This window comes from Trachemys scripta, chromosome 3 (assembly GCF_013100865.1).
Source record: "Trachemys scripta elegans isolate TJP31775 chromosome 3, CAS_Tse_1.0, whole genome shotgun sequence".
In the NCBI taxonomy this organism is placed as follows: Eukaryota; Metazoa; Chordata; order Testudines; family Emydidae; genus Trachemys; species Trachemys scripta.
This window is the reverse complement of record NC_048300.1, coordinates 124,826,272-124,845,473: the sequence shown is the minus strand read 5'-3', so window position 1 is coordinate 124,845,473 and position 19,202 is coordinate 124,826,272. Positions and strand designations below refer to the sequence as shown.

At 38.2% G+C, this 19,202-nt stretch overlaps 1 protein-coding gene across 3 annotated transcripts in view; it reads left to right on the top strand.

Annotated features, from left to right (window-relative positions):
- The window catches only part of PRDM1 (PR/SET domain 1), a 116,207-nt gene that overhangs the window by 85,635 nt on the left and 11,370 nt on the right, over window positions 1–19,202 (top strand). The window contains exons 1-4 of one of the 3 annotated variants that reach the window (XM_034765958.1): window positions 1,074–1,264; window positions 2,858–3,106; window positions 10,213–10,332; window positions 15,114–15,363. In XM_034765958.1, coding sequence (XP_034621849.1) covers window positions 2,924–3,106; window positions 10,213–10,332; window positions 15,114–15,363 — 553 coding nt within the window. In that variant the 5' untranslated portion in view covers window positions 1,074–1,264; window positions 2,858–2,923. Of the gene's footprint in view, window positions 1–1,073; window positions 1,265–2,857; window positions 3,107–9,463; window positions 9,521–10,212; window positions 10,333–15,113; window positions 15,364–19,202 lie in introns of those variants that run through there. The other 2 variants (XM_034765957.1, XM_034765959.1) reach the window with 2 other exon arrangements.

Genomic DNA, 19,202 nt, shown 5'->3' with positions numbered 1-19,202 from the left:
CAGGAATGCTCTTAATAATAAACAAACAGGACATTGTATGCCATCATCACAGGATGTCCTTCCTTCAGTCACACACTGACTTGGAGAGAAGGAAAAAATTGACAAGGGCTCAGGGCCCACTAATTACTATACCAATCCTTCTTCCACTAGCAGCACACTCCACTTGAATACTGTCTGCATTTTTTTTTACATATTGTACTTAAAATTTGGTGCATGAATTTTTTTTACTATGTTTTGTTTTGTAGCTATTTAATAAGCTTCCCAATTTATTACTTAGAATGGAGGAAGAAGCTATCTTTTTTTTAAAATTGATGTATTTTTCCTAACTTCCTTACTAAATATCCATGTAAAGAGATTTAAACATAAATTAACTTGTAGCTAGGGTGACCAGACAGCAAGTGTGAAAAATCGGGACGGGGGTGGGGGGTAATAGGAGGTTATATAAGAAAAAGACCCAAAAATTGGGACTGTCCCTATAAAATTGGGACATCTGGTCACCCTACTTGTAGCCCTCATGTTTTGTAAGAAATAATTTAAATCGTGAGACTCCTGAATTGTATCAGATAAAATACCACAGTTGTTTAGATTTATTTGTTGGAAGCTTTAAATGATATTTTTATATTCTCTAACCTGGAAAGGACTTTTTAATTGCTAGTTTAATAGCATCTCTTTTTTAATTAATCTAGATGGGAAAATTAGCTGCGTCCTTCAGACCTCACAGTTCAAAATAGTGGGGTAAATTTCTAGTAGAAACTAGATGAGAGAGCCATAATAATACGAAAGTCATATGTGTGTTTCATGTGGAAGTAAGGCTGGCTCCAAGGGAATGCTAATATCCATATGCAGTAAGAGGAAAAACTCTGTGAAATGTTGTCAGAAAGAAAAAAATTCCCCTTGGCTAATCTCCGTATGAGTTACAGGTATAGCCCCACCCCCTGCTTTTGGCAGCCCTGACTGTGAGTAAATCAAATGAGTGGCTAATAGGAAATCTGAAACAGGGAGGCTGCCTAGTTAACACAGAGACTGAAAGTATTGTAACACTCAGCCCTCCAGTGAGAGGCAAAAGCAGTAAGTGCAGCAGCACCTGTCTGACAGAAAAAGAGAGAGAGAGGCACAAGCAAAAGGAGTTAACTCTCTAGGTGTGAGTCAGTCTTACTCTAACATACCCAGTGGAAGGAAGAAGAAATGTTTACTCGGTAGATATGAGCGAGACTTATCTTAAACGTGGAGCTTCTGTTTGGAAACATTTGTGGACTCTACCTTGGTAAGGAACTTGATTCCTTTTTCCCCCTTGGATCTATTATTGACCTTTTAATGCTGTGTTAATATATTAATCTAAACACTTAGAATAAATAGCAAACATATCTTGTTAACCTTTTCAGCGCTGATTTGGAAGACCTAGATATTAACCCTTTCACTTCTAGATGTAACTGTCAGTTCACTGGAGTTTCGATATTAGTCTTTATTTTCATCTTGATATTCACAGTCAGTAAATATTTAGCTGATGATTTGATTTGGCTATAAATTAGACCAAAACTTAAAGAACCAGTTGCTTGCACTCTATAAAGCTTGTGGGAGGCATTATTGTAAAAATATGTCAAAAATTAAATGTTGTGATGCAGCATAAATGGGGTAAACTTTGTAAAGAACATTTTTTGAAATGAATCTACATTATCCAGAAAGAAAGTCTTGGTGTGGTTACTGGATGTTTTATTTTAACTAGGAGTCAGAGATTGACAGGGATAAGTTCTCTGTCCTTTCCTCCCAGAATGTTTCTTTTTATCTTGTAATCTTTTTTTTTTTTTGGGGGGGGGGGGTTGGGGGAGGGAGGTAAAGGAGTGAAGGGAGGACATTCCATAATGGTTGAATATTTTTAAAGGAAAAATGAGTTTTTGATCCTGGATTTGAAAACCATTTACAACTACCAGTTTAAACAGCGACTGCATTCTTTAGTTCTACTTATCTTGCAGAAATATGATGTTGTAATACCTATCTGAGAATTTGATATTGTCTGTCCTAAATAAAAATAGGCAGTCAGGGACTAGATGGAATTTTCTCACAAGGATTCTATCTAGTGCCTTAAGCATATAATTCTGTGAGATGTCATCAAGACAAAGAAACATAAGGATTTTTTTTGTTTTGTTTTGGTCCAAGTGAATGTGTTCCAGTGAGTTGTGAAAAGCTGTTGCTGCAACACTGTTGGCAGGATGTCTGCTTTTTCAACCTTCCATGCCAAAGGATAAGAGGACGTCAGAAGGGAGCCAGGTTGTTTTGAGAGTTGTTTGTGTGTTGGAAGCCGGTGGGAAAGTTCAGGCTTCTCCATTTGGAAAAGGCTAGGCTGGGTTCCGCTCTTCCAACATGCGCTTTCCATTTTTAGCTTCGCTCAGACGCAGACAGCAGCTCCTTCCTCTTCCTCTCCTTGTTTGTGACACTTTTTCTGAGGCAGCTTTTCCACAGGCACTGAGTGGTCTTGCGGCCATGACCCCAGATATTCTTGGGCACAGTATTGGCCTTGCAGAATTTCTGCTGTGAGGTGTTTAAGAAAAGGATCTGAGAAAGGTAATGCAGATGCCGATCTTAGGGATTTCCCCCCATTCTTTTGGTTCCCTTATTATTATTATTAATTATTATTACTATTATTATTATTACCAAGGCTGGCATTTTAAGACATTGCTTCAGTAAAGGCAACATAGTTTTATGCTGCCTTTTTTTTTTTTTGGCTATTACTCAACTGTACCAACTGTACTGCACACACTTTTAAAGTGCCACAGACTGCTGTATTAGTCACACTGTCTCAAAGGAAACCACAGAAACTGAAGGACAATGAGGATTAAAAGATTTTTTTCTTCTTTTCCAGGCTGCCGCACAGTGTAGCTTGGACGTTGTGAGTTCCCAAACGCTGGTAAAAGGGACAGAGTGGGCAATGAAAATGGACATGGAGGATGCTGACATGACTCTGTGGACAGAGGCTGATTTTGAAGAGAAGTGTACATACATTGTAAATGATCACCCCTGGGATCCCAGCGATGATGGAAGCACCATAACTCAGGCAGAGGCGTCCTTGCCAAGGAACTTGACTTTCAAATATACATCGAACTGCAAAGAGGTAAGCAGCCATCTACTGGGGAAGGTTGGAGCCCGACAGCCAAATCACAGTGCTTTGGAAAGTGACCGGTTCATTACGCTTCCACATTCTAACCACCTTAAAAAAATGCCACTGGCATTTTAGACAAATTCTTAAAATTCTTTAAGGAACTGTAAACAAATAATCCATCACTTCCATGGCTAAGTCACACATCCTAAAATTGGTTCTGTACCAATTAGCAAACAGTTAAATCTTCAGGCAACTGCATAAGCATGTTTAAAGTGTGGGTCGTCCTGTGTGCCAGTTTCTAGACTGCTGTTGGTCAGTCCATCCATTGCCTCTGACCTAGAGACTAAAGTGCCTCAGTTGTACAATAGCTTTGAAAAGGAAAAAAATATAATTCCTGGAAATGTGTTTAATCATTTTTGTCTTCTTTTATGAAATTGCTTTATTCTTTTAAAAAGCGACAAATAGTCCAGTGGCACTTTATAGTCTAGCAGCCACAGGACTCTTTGTTGCTTTTTACAGATCCAGACTACAGCTACCCCTCTGATACTTTATTCTTTTAATGAACTTACTTTATTTACAACTTCCTAAATTCTCAAAACTCTGGCCTACCTATTAATGAAGTGATGATAAAACTATTGCAAGATTCACATAATACTATCCTATGTCTGCATGCCTTAAATTAACTATTGTTTATCTGGGGCAATACCTTTACTTGTAGCTAGACATGTAAGTATCCTTATCTCTGGAGTGGGTACATTCTTTGTTGTTGTTGTTGTTTCAGAAGGGCTGGAAAAAAATGAGCCTGGATGAGCAATTGGTCGTGTGTTTACTCCATATACACTAGCTATTATAGCTAGGTGTGATGTTCAACAGGGTAATAATCCTAGGGACAACCCTTAATTTCTCCTTGTCCTGCGATTTGTGGTGGAGCAGCTATTACCTGTGTTACTACTATGGCTAAATATACTGACCACAGAGCTAAAAAGGGATGTAAATTCATTGTTGTCTAACTATCAAACGTGTCCTCCCAAAACAAGTACCGTGAAGATGCATTCACTTATTTAATCCTGTGTATAGAAATAGGGCCAGATCCTCAACTGAAATAAACCGATGCAGCAGAATTCGGCCCTACGGGCAGGCTAGAATGCATAGTGGTTTGGCAACAGGTTAAGGCTAAACATCAAGGTGGGGGGAGAAAGGTTATCCTCTAGAAATCTGAAGGGGAAAAGGAAGCTTAAAAAAACAGAAAAGCAAAAAACAAAAATTTTTGTTTGTGGTGGTTTTTTTTTTTTTAGTTAAATATTTTTGTGGTTTGGGAGATGAAGCTGTAACTCTGTGATTAACACATTTCCATATTCATTCTGGGTTGCTGACATGAATATGCAGTTTGGGATCATTCTGAGTTGTAATTTTTTTTAATTTGTTGAAAAGTTTTTCCAATTCTTTCTTATAAAATAAGTCCAATTGGGATTATTTTACTAGAGGGGGGTCTGAATACAGAACATCCTTTTTTTTTGTTTGTTTGTTTACCAAAGTTCCCCATTGTACTTGGCTTGTGCTGAGCAGCACATAGAGTAAGAAACAAAAGGAACTTTTGATTCCTCTGATTTTTATTCCGCAGCTCTGAATGAAAGAGCCAAGCTGATTATCCCCATCTATTAAAGCTATAGTACTTCATTTATAGGTTTGACTAGTCACTTGTCAACATAGTGAAATAGTTGCAGATCGCATCGGTCACTTTCATCACAGTACCTTTATTAATTTGGCTCTAAACATTTCTTTTTCCAACTGACTTTAAGGTTTTGATTTGCTCTTCTGCCCTCAATTTTAGTAACCTGGTTTTTTGTGCATAAGTGTTTGAAGGATCGGACCATTATAGGGGGAGGGAGAAGGGAAGATAAAGGGAGCTTGATTCCGATCTTACACTGATGTGGCACCTGGGGTAACACTAATAGTTATTTCGGATTTGCAAAGGGTGGAGGTAAGAATTGGGCTCTGTGTGTGTGTGCATGTGCATGTGAACATGGACCTACGGATTTTGTGACTGAGTTGTCTTCACTGTTAACTTTGGGAAATGATTGCTCCTTTATCTTGAGGAAAGATGTGAGCACTGAGCAAATTTATTGACAAAAACATACAGTACATGGTTTATGAAATATTAAAGCTTTCGTGGTTAGATCTGTATTTTGTAACCTATGTCCTAAGGGACTAGGAATACTACAGTGTTGTATGTGCAGACTTGGGTGGGTTGGTTGGTTGGTTTATTGGGGGGGGGGTGTAGTTTTTTGTGGGTTATTTTTCCTTTTCATGCATTTTGTAGCTCTGCTAATTCAGTAATTCCTCCTTAAAGACTGTTATTGAAATGGCAAGAGATTCCATGACACATCATACTTTTGTTTATTCTTGGACCTTCCCCAGGGATTTTTTTTTTTTTTTTTTGAAGGACACATTTTTCACTATGAACTCACGATATACATCAGTATCTTTTTAAAATGAATGGCTTCTGCTCTTAACATTTGGAGTTGTTAGATTTACATGAAGACAGCTGTATATTTTTATGTGGCAGCTAGCTCTTTTCTCCACATTAGCAATTAATGAAAAACGTATGAAGAATAAAATGATCTATTTTCCAATATTACACGTGACTAATCTTTTTAAGATAACAATTTTAAAACAGTTTTTCAGGAAATTTCCTTCTGCCTCAATCTTCTTAACACACTCTCCGCACTTCTTAGTATAAATATCAGTTAGAAGTTTGGGACCATCAACACGCAATTTATCCTGTTGTTTTTACTGAATCTGGAAAAGGATAAATTATGAGGAGTTCACAGAATCCATTACCTGTGGCATAAGACCCTTAATGCAGTACTTTCTATAATAAGGCTACTCCTCAAAGGGATTAGTACTGGATTCTGAGCTGTTTTGACCAAGTCTATTATAAACTGCTTTAAATATACACCTCGCTAACCTCATGCACTTGCCCTTTTACAGATAATTCACTGAAGCTGTGTTTTATTTCTATCTTAGATAATTAAGGAGGATATAATCACAAAGCATTTCCTCTCACTTTACCACTTTTAAAAAATAAATCGCAAGCTGCAGGTCTTGGTTCAGCTGCAGTTTTCTTCCAGTCAATTTAATAAGTGTTTGTATGTTTCAAAACAAAATGCTAACTGAACCACCATTCCAGATTTACATTTACAATTATTATGAAAATATGCTGTAATAGATTGAACCAGGGGTGAAAAAAACATCCAATTTATTAGATTTATTTAAGGGCATCCCCTTTTCTCACAACTAATGTGTTATTGGTTACCTCACTGCCCCCACCCCGAACAAAGGAGTGTAAATGCTCCTCAATTTTTTTTTTAAATATCAAAATGAGAATCTAAGGAATACTGTTTTTTGTCTGGGAGCCATGACTTGTCAGGATGTGCTCTGTGACCCAGTCCATTGACAAAGATGGATATGCTGAAATGGCAGGGAGGTCGGTGCTGCCCATAAAGTATCTAGTGGAATGGCTTCTGTGGGGGTAGATGAAGCATGAAAGTGTTGAAGCTTTTCAACTTCTCACGGATGTGTTTATAGAAGGCATACAGCAGCCTGCCCCAGCAGTAATTCATTAGGACCCTGGTCAGTTCCAATGGTGTTTCCTTCCTGGGTTAGGTGAACATTGTCATTTAAATGGCCTTTTGAACAAACTTGAGTTCCAGCAGAGTATAAAAAGCAATTCTTTAACATCTACATATAATACACCAATCAAAACACAGCAGTGCTTTCCTTACAGACAGTATCGGACAGGACCATTGAATATTCTGCAGCTTGTTGTTTGCAAGGAGGCAGCTGTCTGCTCTTCTAAATGCTGGCACCTGGTTAGCTTAGCACGCAAGCATTGTGTTCATCCTATCACACACTAAGTGGGGTGAAAGTGTCTTAACTCACTTTAATTCTGAAGGAGCATGGCTTATATACATCTCATAGAAGATATTTCAAATCACAAGTCTAACATGAGAAACTGGTTTTTGTTGTAGAAATATTGTTTTTCTGATGATAATGGAATTAATGATAAGTGTTTGTGGCAGTATTAAGAGATTTGAAGTGTCTATAGCTTTAAAAGAGAAAAACATATTTCAAAAAACATTTTGAAAGCAGATTTTTGTTTTGTCGCAAAGTTTTAAATTTTAGATCCAAAGATTTTTAAAAATCCTCAACATTTTTAGTTGTAGCTTACTTGAGAGGAGAGCTCATTATCAGACTCATGTTCATCCACAAGGTGTGGTAGCTTCAGACAGTATCCTCACAGTTCACAAGGAGTGTGCTGAAGGACACCTTGTGGACAGAAGTTTGAAATGTTTGCTCTGTGTCTGCTTTTGGCAACTAAGGCCCAACTTCCTTTCTGCGTTTGATCTGTAGCATTTTTTCTGATTTGTTTACAGTCCTTGGTAACCTTGATTACCAACAAACAACAAAGTACAGTAACTAAATCCCACTCCACTATGGCATGGCAAGAGTCTCTTTGATCTTGATTATGGCACTGGACCAGCCTCCTGTCTGGCATGAGATCTAGAACCCAGAGTTGTCTTAGTGTCATCAATGTTCCTCTGCTGGCTTGTGATTTTGAGTGTAATGCTACTTGTTCATAACAGTTGAGCCTTTAGAGACATAATTTATACTATACACTCTGATCAGAAACCATAGGTGGCAAAAAGTAGATAGTTAAAAAAACAAAAAAGTGTGTTCAGACACGCGCACACACACTTCTAAAACATATGATGCTAAAATATCTTCCATTAATTGTTGGATGATAAACCATATTAATGCTTTATATATTGGGAAAGAATCAAATGTTGTGTATAGTACATATTAAAAAAAAAGGATCTGCTGTGTCAGAGAAGCCAATATAGTAAATGTTTCAAGTTGACTAGTTCAAGCAGTAGTGATTTCTAGACATTCTGAGAATTTCATTAGATATTTTAATTAAGACCAAGACATTTTAAAACTGTGAAAGAGCTAAAATATACTTTACAGTTACACAGCTATGAACTTTTCTAGAAAGGGCAGATGGATGTAAATGAAGGTAGATGGGGAAGATGAGAAAGAACATCTGCCTTTTTCAGCTCTCTACGAGAAATGTACAAGGATAAAAATAAAACTGGGCCACTGAACATGTTTCAACTTGTGGTAGGTGTAGGAAAATTTCTGGAAGTCCCTTTCTCTCTCTCTCTCTCTCTCTCTCTCCAGTCCAGATGCACAAATCTGTGTGTGTGTGTGTGTGTGTGTGTGTGTGTGTGCACACGCACACTAAAAAACATGCAAAACACTTGCAAGACAGCATTATCATCTACCACATAATCACCAAGCCTCTTCCCAAAGGACTATATGCTTGATTCCTCAGTATTTCTTGTTCATTTCTGTTTCCCATTTCACATAAAACTTTGCTAAGAGTTAATTATTTGTCTGCATTTCCAATCAAGAAGTCAAATGAGCTGTCTTTGGAATATTTATCCATAGACCATGTACAATAGAACTTTACTAATTCTCATTTCCCTTAATACACAAACCAATAATGCTCGTTCTCTCTCTCTCTCTCTCTCACACACACACACATACACACACACACACACACACACAAAACAAGCATAGCCCCATTTTTCAGCAAAGATTTAACAGCAGAAACTGTAGTTGGGTTTCATGTTACAAGCCATAGTTACTTTTACAAAATACCATGTACAATGCAGAATATTTGTTAGAGCACTATGAAGTACTTCAAGTAAACATAAATGCTTACTCATATGAACAAAGTACATAATTGTGATAATCCTTAATTTATTTGGCTGTGTTTGTTTATTTGTGAATTTGCAGAATTCAGGGATCAGAAATGGGCTTCCAATTAGTGCCAATCAGCAAGGCTCTGCTGTAGTTCTATGGTTTCATGAGTTCAGCTGGCATAATGAGAATTATTACCGAGTAAGGTGCATGAGAGGAATATGTTTAATTGGCTTTACTATGAAAGTTCAGTAAGGTTAGCAAACCAACAGCCTGTTTATTTCCCTTCCCTGCTTTTTAAGCAGTCTTGTAAAGTCCTGATTTTTGGTTTACAAAATTATTCTGCTTATAACACATTGTTTAAATGTACAAAAATTCAGAGGACTGGTGGAGAACAGGGAAGGACAAAAACAAGAACTCAGCAGTGTGTTGTAAAGGGTTACTCAAAGGCACGTTCTTCTGAATAATGATGAATTGCTTCCTGATTTGTGGTCAGTGACTTTTTTAGTATAATTACTGTCAAGGAGGAAGCTGAACAGCTAGTATATGTATCTTAAACTTGGTACAGCAGAGCATTTTCACCAAAAACCTACACTTCCTTGACCAGACCCACGTAACACATATTACAGGAACCTCTGTCTCTCTTAAAGACAGTAATCTGTGAGTACACTTTCCCAAAGTCAGTTCATATTGATTGTTGGTTTTTCATTGTATGGTAACGGAAGAGTTGTAGGTTTTGGATGTTTTTTTTTTTTTCTTTTCTTTTCTTTTCTTCAGCCGTTCAGCAAGGTACCAGAGCAATAAAAAGGGTTCATTTTTATCTAGAAATAGAGACTGCACTGAACCTATTTTACTAGAAAACTACAAGAAAGAGGTGGCTTCAGCACATTGAAGTGCTTACTATTGAATATTATTGGTTTCTGAGACTAGAATTTTGACATTCACCTTTGATAAGAAAAGCTTCTCTGTAAGTGGTTGGAAGTGGTATTAGTATCAGTAGGTTAGAATTCTTTAACTTGCTGATTTTTCTTAACTCTGAAACACCTGACCTCTTGTTTTAAGAGAAGAAATTGCTTTCAGTGATTCTTTTCTGCTTACAAATTCAAACAAATTTCCATAAGGCAGTTTTTCATTATTTATGCACCTGAAGCTCTATTCACTACTGGCCTTCATATTTTTCAGCAAGAAACTGTAAGTTGACAGAGTTTTTCATATCAGATGTCAATGTAGCTGTTAGTTTTTCTGCTTTGCTGACCTCGCATCAAAAATATATTGGGCTTGGGGTTTTTAGTAAGGATAGGAGTGACTTTTGTTTCAGAAGATGAGCTGATTATTTGCTCTTCTGCTTGCAGGTTACTGGAGTTGTAAGTAAAGAGTACATCCCGAAAGGAACACGTTTTGGACCCCTGGTAGGAGAGATCTATACCAACGATACAGTTCCCAAGAATGCAAACAGAAAATACTTTTGGCGGGTAAGCAGGAAAAAAACAGCTCCATGTTGATGCAGTAATCAGATCACTAAATGAGTACAGCTGAAAAGCTGGGTCACTTCCTGTTTCAGACCTGTGTGAGTGCAGGGGGCAACTTCTTCACTCTGCCATATATGAACAGAATTCTGAGTGAACAGTGGTGAACTAAGCTGAGTAAACCTCTGGCCCTCTTGGAAACGGGGACAGTGTGGGTGGAGAGTGAGGGAAATGCACAACAGCTCTTGGCTCGGTCTTCTGCAGCACATCAGTGCTTGATCATATAAAGAAATAGCTCTGCAGCTTGCTGCCGGGGTAGGTTGATTTGCATTTCTACACAAGGAAATAGTAATAAGTCATTCTTTAAGACGAAGAATGTCATGTATTCTTGATTTCTAGCTAATACATACTTGAGTGAGTGGGATGTATTATATAATTATATATTCTTTTATGCTGGAATTATTAAAATCTGAATAACTTTTTAAGCATGTTTCAAATTCAACTATTGTAAAACAGTGTTTATCTCTTCAATATATGTATTTTAAATTAACAGACATTTCTAGGGCCAGTTGAAAAAATGTTGCAAAACTCGCTGCCTCATCATGTCCATGTACCCCACTAATGGCAGGCAGAAATGTTAATGTGATGTTTACTGCTCATAAGATAGTGCAGCCTGGTATGGAGTAGGAGTCTGTGTGTGCTAACTGAGCACTCTGTGTTGATAACTTAGGCACCCTGGGGGAGTAAGGATAGTCTCCTTCCCTTCCCCCCTCCATTTATCTCCCGCCATCCCTTTCATTCATCCCTTCCTTCCTTCTTCTGTTAATTGGGAAACCTCAGTGAACTAATCCCCCCCAACTTCCTCCACAAACACATTACCAATTCTGTATACATCATCCATTCTGCTCCATCCCCTTCCATGGAACTGAACTTGTTGCCCCTCAGATCACTAAGCCAGTCTGTCACAGGTTTTGATGCAAATGTGGGTGAGTGGGAAGAGTTTTTGTACTCTGTATCTGAGACTTGCCACTGGGAGCTTAATCAAATGGCTTCATAGTAGGCCCCAGGTTTGCTCTAATTGTCCTGGCACTTGCATGCATTCTTTATATAGAAAGACTATTGCTACACTATGTGTGCATAAAAGCATAACTTTACTTTTAGGCCTTGTCTACACTGGCAGTGGTGTATATGGTATGTGTAGCTACACACTTCAGTAGAAAATGGGCTATTTCCACACTGTGGTGTTGAACTACATGCGACAGTATACAACTCTGGCTGGGAGAAGGCAGTGTAGACGTGGGAGGCACGACTTGGGCACGTAGGGAGCCATGTACGGTACATACCCTAATGTTCTGGTATGTCTTTACTCGTCTAAGCAGTGCCTTGTCAACTACATTGCTGTTTATACCTGTACTGGGGGGCATGCATGGTACATACTCCACATGCTGCCGTAAGTGTACACATAGCCTTAGTGATCTTTTCTATAGCTCTTTTTGAGGCCTCTTAGGAAAAATTAAGTTAAGTAATTACCCTATTTGGGTTTTCTTATGCTTTCTCCTGCAGAATTTTACTCATTGGCACATGGATAATAATTAACATGAACATTCACACAAGGTGCAGGAGTGTTTTTACACTTGTGAGACCAAGATCTTGTACTTAATTTCCAGAGTCTAGGTCCGGGAAGGGACTTAGGTGTGGCAATGCTAAGTGTTGCAACAGCTAACTTTTAGATGCCCTGCTGCCCAGTGGAATCCTCTCAACCCTGAATTAGGTGGCCAGGCTCCTTGTGCAATCCATGGGAAGAGTTAGGTGCTAAAACAATGGTTTCACAGATACAAACAAGTTGAATGAGGAGTTGCCTAAACTCGCCCATAGGAAATGCTGAGGAGAGGGAAGGTATTTTAGGTGTCTATCTCCACTCAGGCTTCTTCTGGAGTTGGGCACCTAAGCCAGGTAAGACCTTTCTCACGAAAAAATAGAGATAGAGACAGTATCCCACCCTATCCCATTATAGCCAATAGTCCAGTGGTTAGAGCACTCACCTGGGCCATGGGAGACCTGTCTGCAGATACCTGCTGTGCCTGGTTTGGAGCAGGGATTTGAACTTGAACACCGGCCTATGGACTAAATTTGCTCTCTTTCTGAACTGAATATTTAATTATTTTATACCAAGTGGAACAGCTCCAAGAGGAGAGAGATTGAGCACCCCTTACTCCAGAAGAGCCAACAGTCTGGTGGTCAGGGTACACACCTGGAATATGGGAGACCTGGAGTCAAGTCTCTGCTCAAATTGAGCAGCATGAGAATTTGAAAACAGGTCTCCGACATCCTGGGTAAGTACTCTAACCACCAAACTATTGGGCATTCTAGGACACCCGCACTCCAGCCAGCCACAAAAATTCCCCATCTGGTCACTGCTGACTGTCTTTAGTGCAAGGCCCTGTCCAGTAGGTCTGGTCTGAAAATGCCTATCTGGCCCCACAGATGGGGAAGTGCCTGGTTTTTGACTTAGGCATGAGGTAGGGTGCCAAGCAGCTCAGCAGTATCTGTCGTCAAGCAATTTTACACATGCCCAGCAGCAGGAACTTAGGTGCCATCAGACATTGCCAGCAGAAAGTCAAGCACATAAGGAATTTGGGTGCCTATAGGTTTATGTGGTAGCTGACTGGATGATTTGAGGATCTAAGTGTTGGACTTAGCCCCACAAAGGCATCTAAGTCCAACACCAGGAGAAAGGAATAATAACTCGTGTAACATTACCCATGGGGAATAATTCAGCAAATATTCAGAAAGGTTTTTAACTATTTTCCAGGATTTTAGTCATATTGCTGTAAGAAAGATGACCTCATTTTTGTGATGTTACTTTGCTTTAATGTAAAGCTTCTTGGAAATAATATAGGAGTCTTCTAAGGGTCATTACACTTACTATTATAATCTCTTGATTCAGTACAGAGACACTGCCGTAACTCAAATGAATTCCTTCCTCAGGGACTGAAACAGACTTGCACATGCAAAGGAAGCTGTGGGAGATAACTTCCCACATGCTATAAAAGGCATCCTGATTTTGCTGGCAGGAACAGGAACATCTGCTCTGTGTGAACATAAATGTTCCATGCAAATTACACACACAGATAGGAGAAGGGGGACGTGAGGGCTGTGCAAACCTCAGAGTGACATCATTTCTTGTAACTGTACTATGAGTCAGCACATTTTTAATCTTCTTGATAATATATGGAAATCTGGTGAGATGGCAGAATAAGGTTTTGTGGGGGTGTGTATGTGACCTCACGATACTGATATTTCTTTTTTTAAAAGAAGTACAGTAAATTGTACTATCTATGGACGGGTAACTGGAAGACCTTCAGTGTAGCTTTAGAAAGCAGCTTCCGTCTCTAGTAGAAGTGCACAGCAATGGAACCCCAAGTTCCTGGAAGTTTGCAAATCGGAGTAAACAAAGAAACTTGAAAACTCCTCTTGATAGCAGAATTCACCCGGCTCTGTTCCATTTTCTCATAACAAACACACCGCAAAATCTCTCACTAGCTTCTTTGATGAAGCCACATGTATTTCCCCCTTCTCATTTTACAGGAAGTTACTCTTAAAAGAAAGTGATTCTGGTGTTTACTGCCTGCATTAAAGGGCCAGCCTGTCTTTTTCCTTTTTTCTTTTTTTTCTCAGTTGACTCTTGCAGTTACTGTTCAAATGAAAAAGAAAGTAGTATGAGCATGAGATGAGATCAAATATATTAGGTTCTTTAGAAAGAGAGAGTTCCTGCCTCAAAGAGATTCCAATCTAAAATCCAAATGGCTCACAGTCTAAGACCAACTTTTACCTGATAACTTATTGTGAAACTCAGGCGTTCTTAAATGGCTTATTTAATCAAGAAGTGACTGAACTAATTATTTCCACAAATAAGCGATCTTAATTCTAAAGGACATATTTGTTGAGTTCATTAGATTTTCACTTAATTTTCATATTCTCATAACTTTGACAAATGACATTTTCACTCATTGAATTGGGTCTTTTTCTTGTGCATGTTGCCAAGCAATTTTATGTGTAATTTTTTTAAAAGTACATGTCTAAACATGTCTATTGAGAGGAAAAGTGACTTTCATAGACTGTCAAATGCTGGCCTCTTGCCAAGTCTTCAGTTATAGCAGGTGAAGTTCACCTTAGCCCCACCCAGCTTTTCCAGAAAAGGGCTACATTCCAAGTGTGAGCAAGTGTTACTTTAGGACTGTTGCGGGGGGGGTGAGGGGGGAGGATGTTTGCATAGTTTAAACCTTTGGGCGGAGGTGGTAGGAAACTGCAAGTACAGAGGCCATAGAAAAAAACGGAGAAAGAGACTGTGTTTGACGTAGCCTAGCTAGTCAGTCTTACACACAGGTGACTCAAAGCATTAATGCAAGCACACAGTCAAACCTGAAGTCAACAGTATCACACACTTGTTGGATCATAGCAGCAGAAAAAGATCTCTAAGGTAGACTTACTTCAGACAACTCTTCATGTTCTGTGGCTTTCATGTGTGCACATTAATAGAGCAACACATTGACTAAACATAAATGGAAAAGGTAACTGGGAGAGCGTAGATAATCTAAAGTGAGATTTATTACTCTTAATGCCGAGAATGTCTTACTTGGAAAGGGAACACCCATTTCTCTCTTTATTTTGTTGTTTGGTTGGTTGGTCATGTTTTTTTTTTTTAAAAAACCTCTTATTTACCATATGTACTCTGTGTATGTGTATACACTATAGATATATATTCATAATATTCTACTCTCATCTAGATCTATTCCAGTGGTGAACTTCACCACTTCATTGACGGATTTAATGAGGACAAGAGCAATTGGATGCGCTATGTGAACCCAGCCCATTCTGTTCAGGAACAGAATTTGGCAGCTTGTCAGAATGGAATGAACATCTATTTCTACACTATCAAGCCCATCCCTGCCAACCAAGAACTACTTGTGTGGTATTGTCCGGACTTTGCAGAGAGACTGCACTATCCTTCCTCCAGAGAGCTGATGATGAATCTCAGTAAGTGGATTACAGTATAAACAAAGAATGCTAGTAATGTCTCTTCTGCCTATGTGATCTAATAATATGTTGTATAATTATATAGCTGAATCATCTGTTGTGTCACAGTAGGTGGTTTGGAGTAGACAGAAGGAATTTAAAAACAGAGTTTCTTGTGCTGTTTAAATACAAACAGATTATTAAAAATTTCAAGTTATTGGTTTATAATCTGAGAATTATCTGATGAAATCCTACATAGACAATTCCTGTCCTCCTCCCCTCTCTTAAAAATAATTGACATTGCTACATGCTGAGACTTTAGAGATTCCAGGTTTCATGGGTCTAATTAAAAAAATTCTGCTGTGAAAATGTACACAAAGAGATGTATATTTGGGTTCCAAATGGACTGTCCTTACTGTGCAAGGAACTGGACCCAGGCCATGTGCATATCTTCCAAACTGTATGTTGAACTGATAGACATAAAGATTAGAAAAAACAAACTTAATTTCTGATGATAACAAAACTCAATTCTGTCTCAAATCGGTTATAGTGTAGTTGCTTAACACTTAATGCTAGAAAGATTTTTTTTAATTTCTTTCCTTGTGTGTCAAAATTGCTAATGGTGTGAAGATGCATTCCCTTTTTTTTTTTTTTAAAGCTGTGTGTTCTGACCATCTCCAACTTTAGTCTTTTACCCTTAGATTTGATACACTACTAGGATCTCATCCAGAGTTAACTGAAAGCAGCAGAAAGATTCCAAATGGCTTTAATCAGACCCTTAGTAGATTTAATTTTCTGTTAACCTATATAATATGCCTATGTCTATGTAGGAGTTATTAAAATTAATGCATTATAGTTTTTGTTTTTATGAAATGGGGTTCACTGCTATCTGGTGATGGAGAATGGGTTATAAAATGTCAGTATTAGTTTAGGAGTGGATCAAGATAAAAATGCAGTCCCCATCTTTGTATACAGCACAGACTGGTCAGAAATTGCCAATACACATTTCTCCTCCTTTGTACTTTCATTAGTTGCTTCCCAACCCCTTAGTGATTACAAAGCATGTTTACTCTTTTGAAACATTAGAAATGCTTGTTTAGGTTTTAAGGATCTGAAGTTCCTATGTTCCTTACTCAAACAACATTAATTTGCTCACTATAACCTTATCTTAAATGTAATTTCATTAGTTACCATGCAATTTGGTCTCCTGTTATGCTGAACTGTGCAGGCCTATCCATGTGACATGAGTGGGACATGTCAACATTAGAAGAACAGGAGTACTTGTGGCACCTTAGAGGTTCATTGGTTCACATGTACAAGTAGTTTGCAAACATATAATTAGTCACATTTCAAAATTTATCTCTGCATCCATTTTTTTCCATCTCTGCTTACTTTTTATGTTACATGTACTCCCCACTGATACAGCAAGATATTTGTAAAGTGCTGGCAGATGCTCTGACTATTGACCAGATCACTGTGTGTATCTGGAAGCATTCAGCATCTGTATCTTTATGAAACAATTCTGTAAAAGTAGGTTTCAGACCTGGATTGGAAGGCACTGGCTGTGTAAGGAAGTGTACTGTTTCCTAACAGTTCTGTGTACTTGAAAATAGACTACACAGAACAATCCTATATTGGCAAGTGGATGGACATAGAGACTTCTGATTTTTGACACTTATAAACTCTCTCTCATTTTTATTAATTGTATTTAAATTAGAGATTTTCCTTGCCTTGCACATCTACAGTTTAGCAATACAGAGAACTGAGCATAAGTCCTTTAGCTTTTTAATTGGCTTCCTTCCACTGTTAGCATTGGCCCTCCCCTGTTAAATCAAATATTGTCCACACTCTTCCCCGTCCCTGTGACAAGTCTGTTTGGGCATGGAGGCCTACAGTTAGGCAATAAAACCTTCACAATAGGTATAGAGCTGTCATTGGAAGCTTCAACAACTTTTCTCACAAACTCTTAGAAAAATTCCATTGGACCATAAGATGTTTGTGGTCTGTTCATTGAAGGTATAATGTTGAATTGTGATTGATACAGTGGTGCTGGAACTATTTTTGTAGTGGGGGTGCTGAAGGCAGAAACCATGTATTTGGGTTGTTATTACTGCTTCAAACCAGAGGGTGTGGCAGCACCCCTAGTTCCAGCACTGATATTTCTCCAGATTTAATATTAGAGATAGATGAATGTCAAGATACTACTATACCAGTACTAATTCTAACAGGTGCTTTAGCTTTCCTCTTCCCCTTCCTCAGCTGTCAGCTCTTGCAAGTTAAAATTAGCAGAGACCCACCAATTTCTCCAGCCTTCCAGAGACACCTCAGTGGTAGTCTCCAAGCTAGAAAAAATCCAGAAGGACTTGTGCTAGACTGTTCAGACCCTGCACAAGCTGTAGATTTTAGACTTTCAGCATCTCCAGTGTTAAAATAATCGAAGAATTACCTATAGCTTAACTGAAGCCCTTAACTGAAGGAAGTGATCAGAACCACCACATAGAACACACACATATAGACACACCCACTTGCCTCCATGAGGACATATATTTTTAACTTTAAATATAACCTCTCAAGTTAATTAATTTAGGCTCCAATTCAGGAAGGAGTATGTATTCAGGACAGCATTTAAGCACATGCTTAATTATGTGCTTTAGTGCTTTCCTGAATCAAGCCTTAGGCCCCCGCTCTGCAAACATTTATGCACAGTGGGACTACTCATTGTAGTAAAGTTGATCATATGCATAAGTGTTTGCAAGGAGATCCAAGGTGTTTGTAGAATCAGGGCCCTGATTTGTCTTAGGGGGAGGAAGCATAATCTTACCATTTACATATTTCCATCTTCCTTTTTTCTTAATCTATTGACATTGTTTTGAATCAAGATATGAGTAATAACAAAGAAAATCACCTTCAAATAGTGCCTTTATTAACCATTGTGCAATACATGTTTTAGGTGTGGTGACACATAATTTCTACATTCTGTGGACCAAGAAAATAATTTCCACTATTTCATCAAACCTACTGCACTTACTAAATAATGATTCCAAATGAATCCTGACAGTCACTAATAGTCTAAAGCCTATCATGCTTTAATATAACTGGCATAGATTCAGGAAATTTGATTGTGGTCCCTCATGTTCTGTGTAGCATCAGTTTTAGAGTTGTTGAGGTTGTTTTTTATTTATGTGTTTATTTATTTGACTTCTCCCAAAATAGAATCACATTGAATCAGGACATGACTGTGATACAATGTCCTTCATTGCATCATAAGATGATGCAACAGCCTACTGTCCTGACAAGTTTGTCCCATCAGACAAACACAGGAAGGTGACACCCTATTTTGACAAACCTGTCTGAAAGGTTTGGGGATATAATTTGCAGACCTAACAAAAGCCTTTTTAACAGAGAAAGAAATGTTAAAGAGACACTGGCTGGGTTAAAAAGAAATCCATACCTGTGCTATGTTAACTTTTGACCAAAACATTTAAAAAAAATCTAATCTCATTTTCATTCTTTATCCTGACTCTCTTACATTTTGTACCTCTCTTTGCTTAAAACAGTTAAATACTTATTTTCCCATTTGTTTATGGTCAGTTTCACTTTCTGGTTTTAATGTACTAGGACAGTGCTACAATGTTTGGTTTGGCAGGAAATAGTAAAAAAAAAAATGGAATCTTAAAAAGGTCATGGAAAGATTTTATATAGGTTTTAGGTTTTGTGAGAGACCTAAATTTTGGGCTAAATTTGACTTTATAGTGCCCCTTTAAAATGTTGAGAATTAAGGCTTCTTTCAAAGACCTTCTTTATGCAAAACTTTTTTTAAAAAATCAAGTCACACAGTCTTGGACCCATTTAGAAAACAG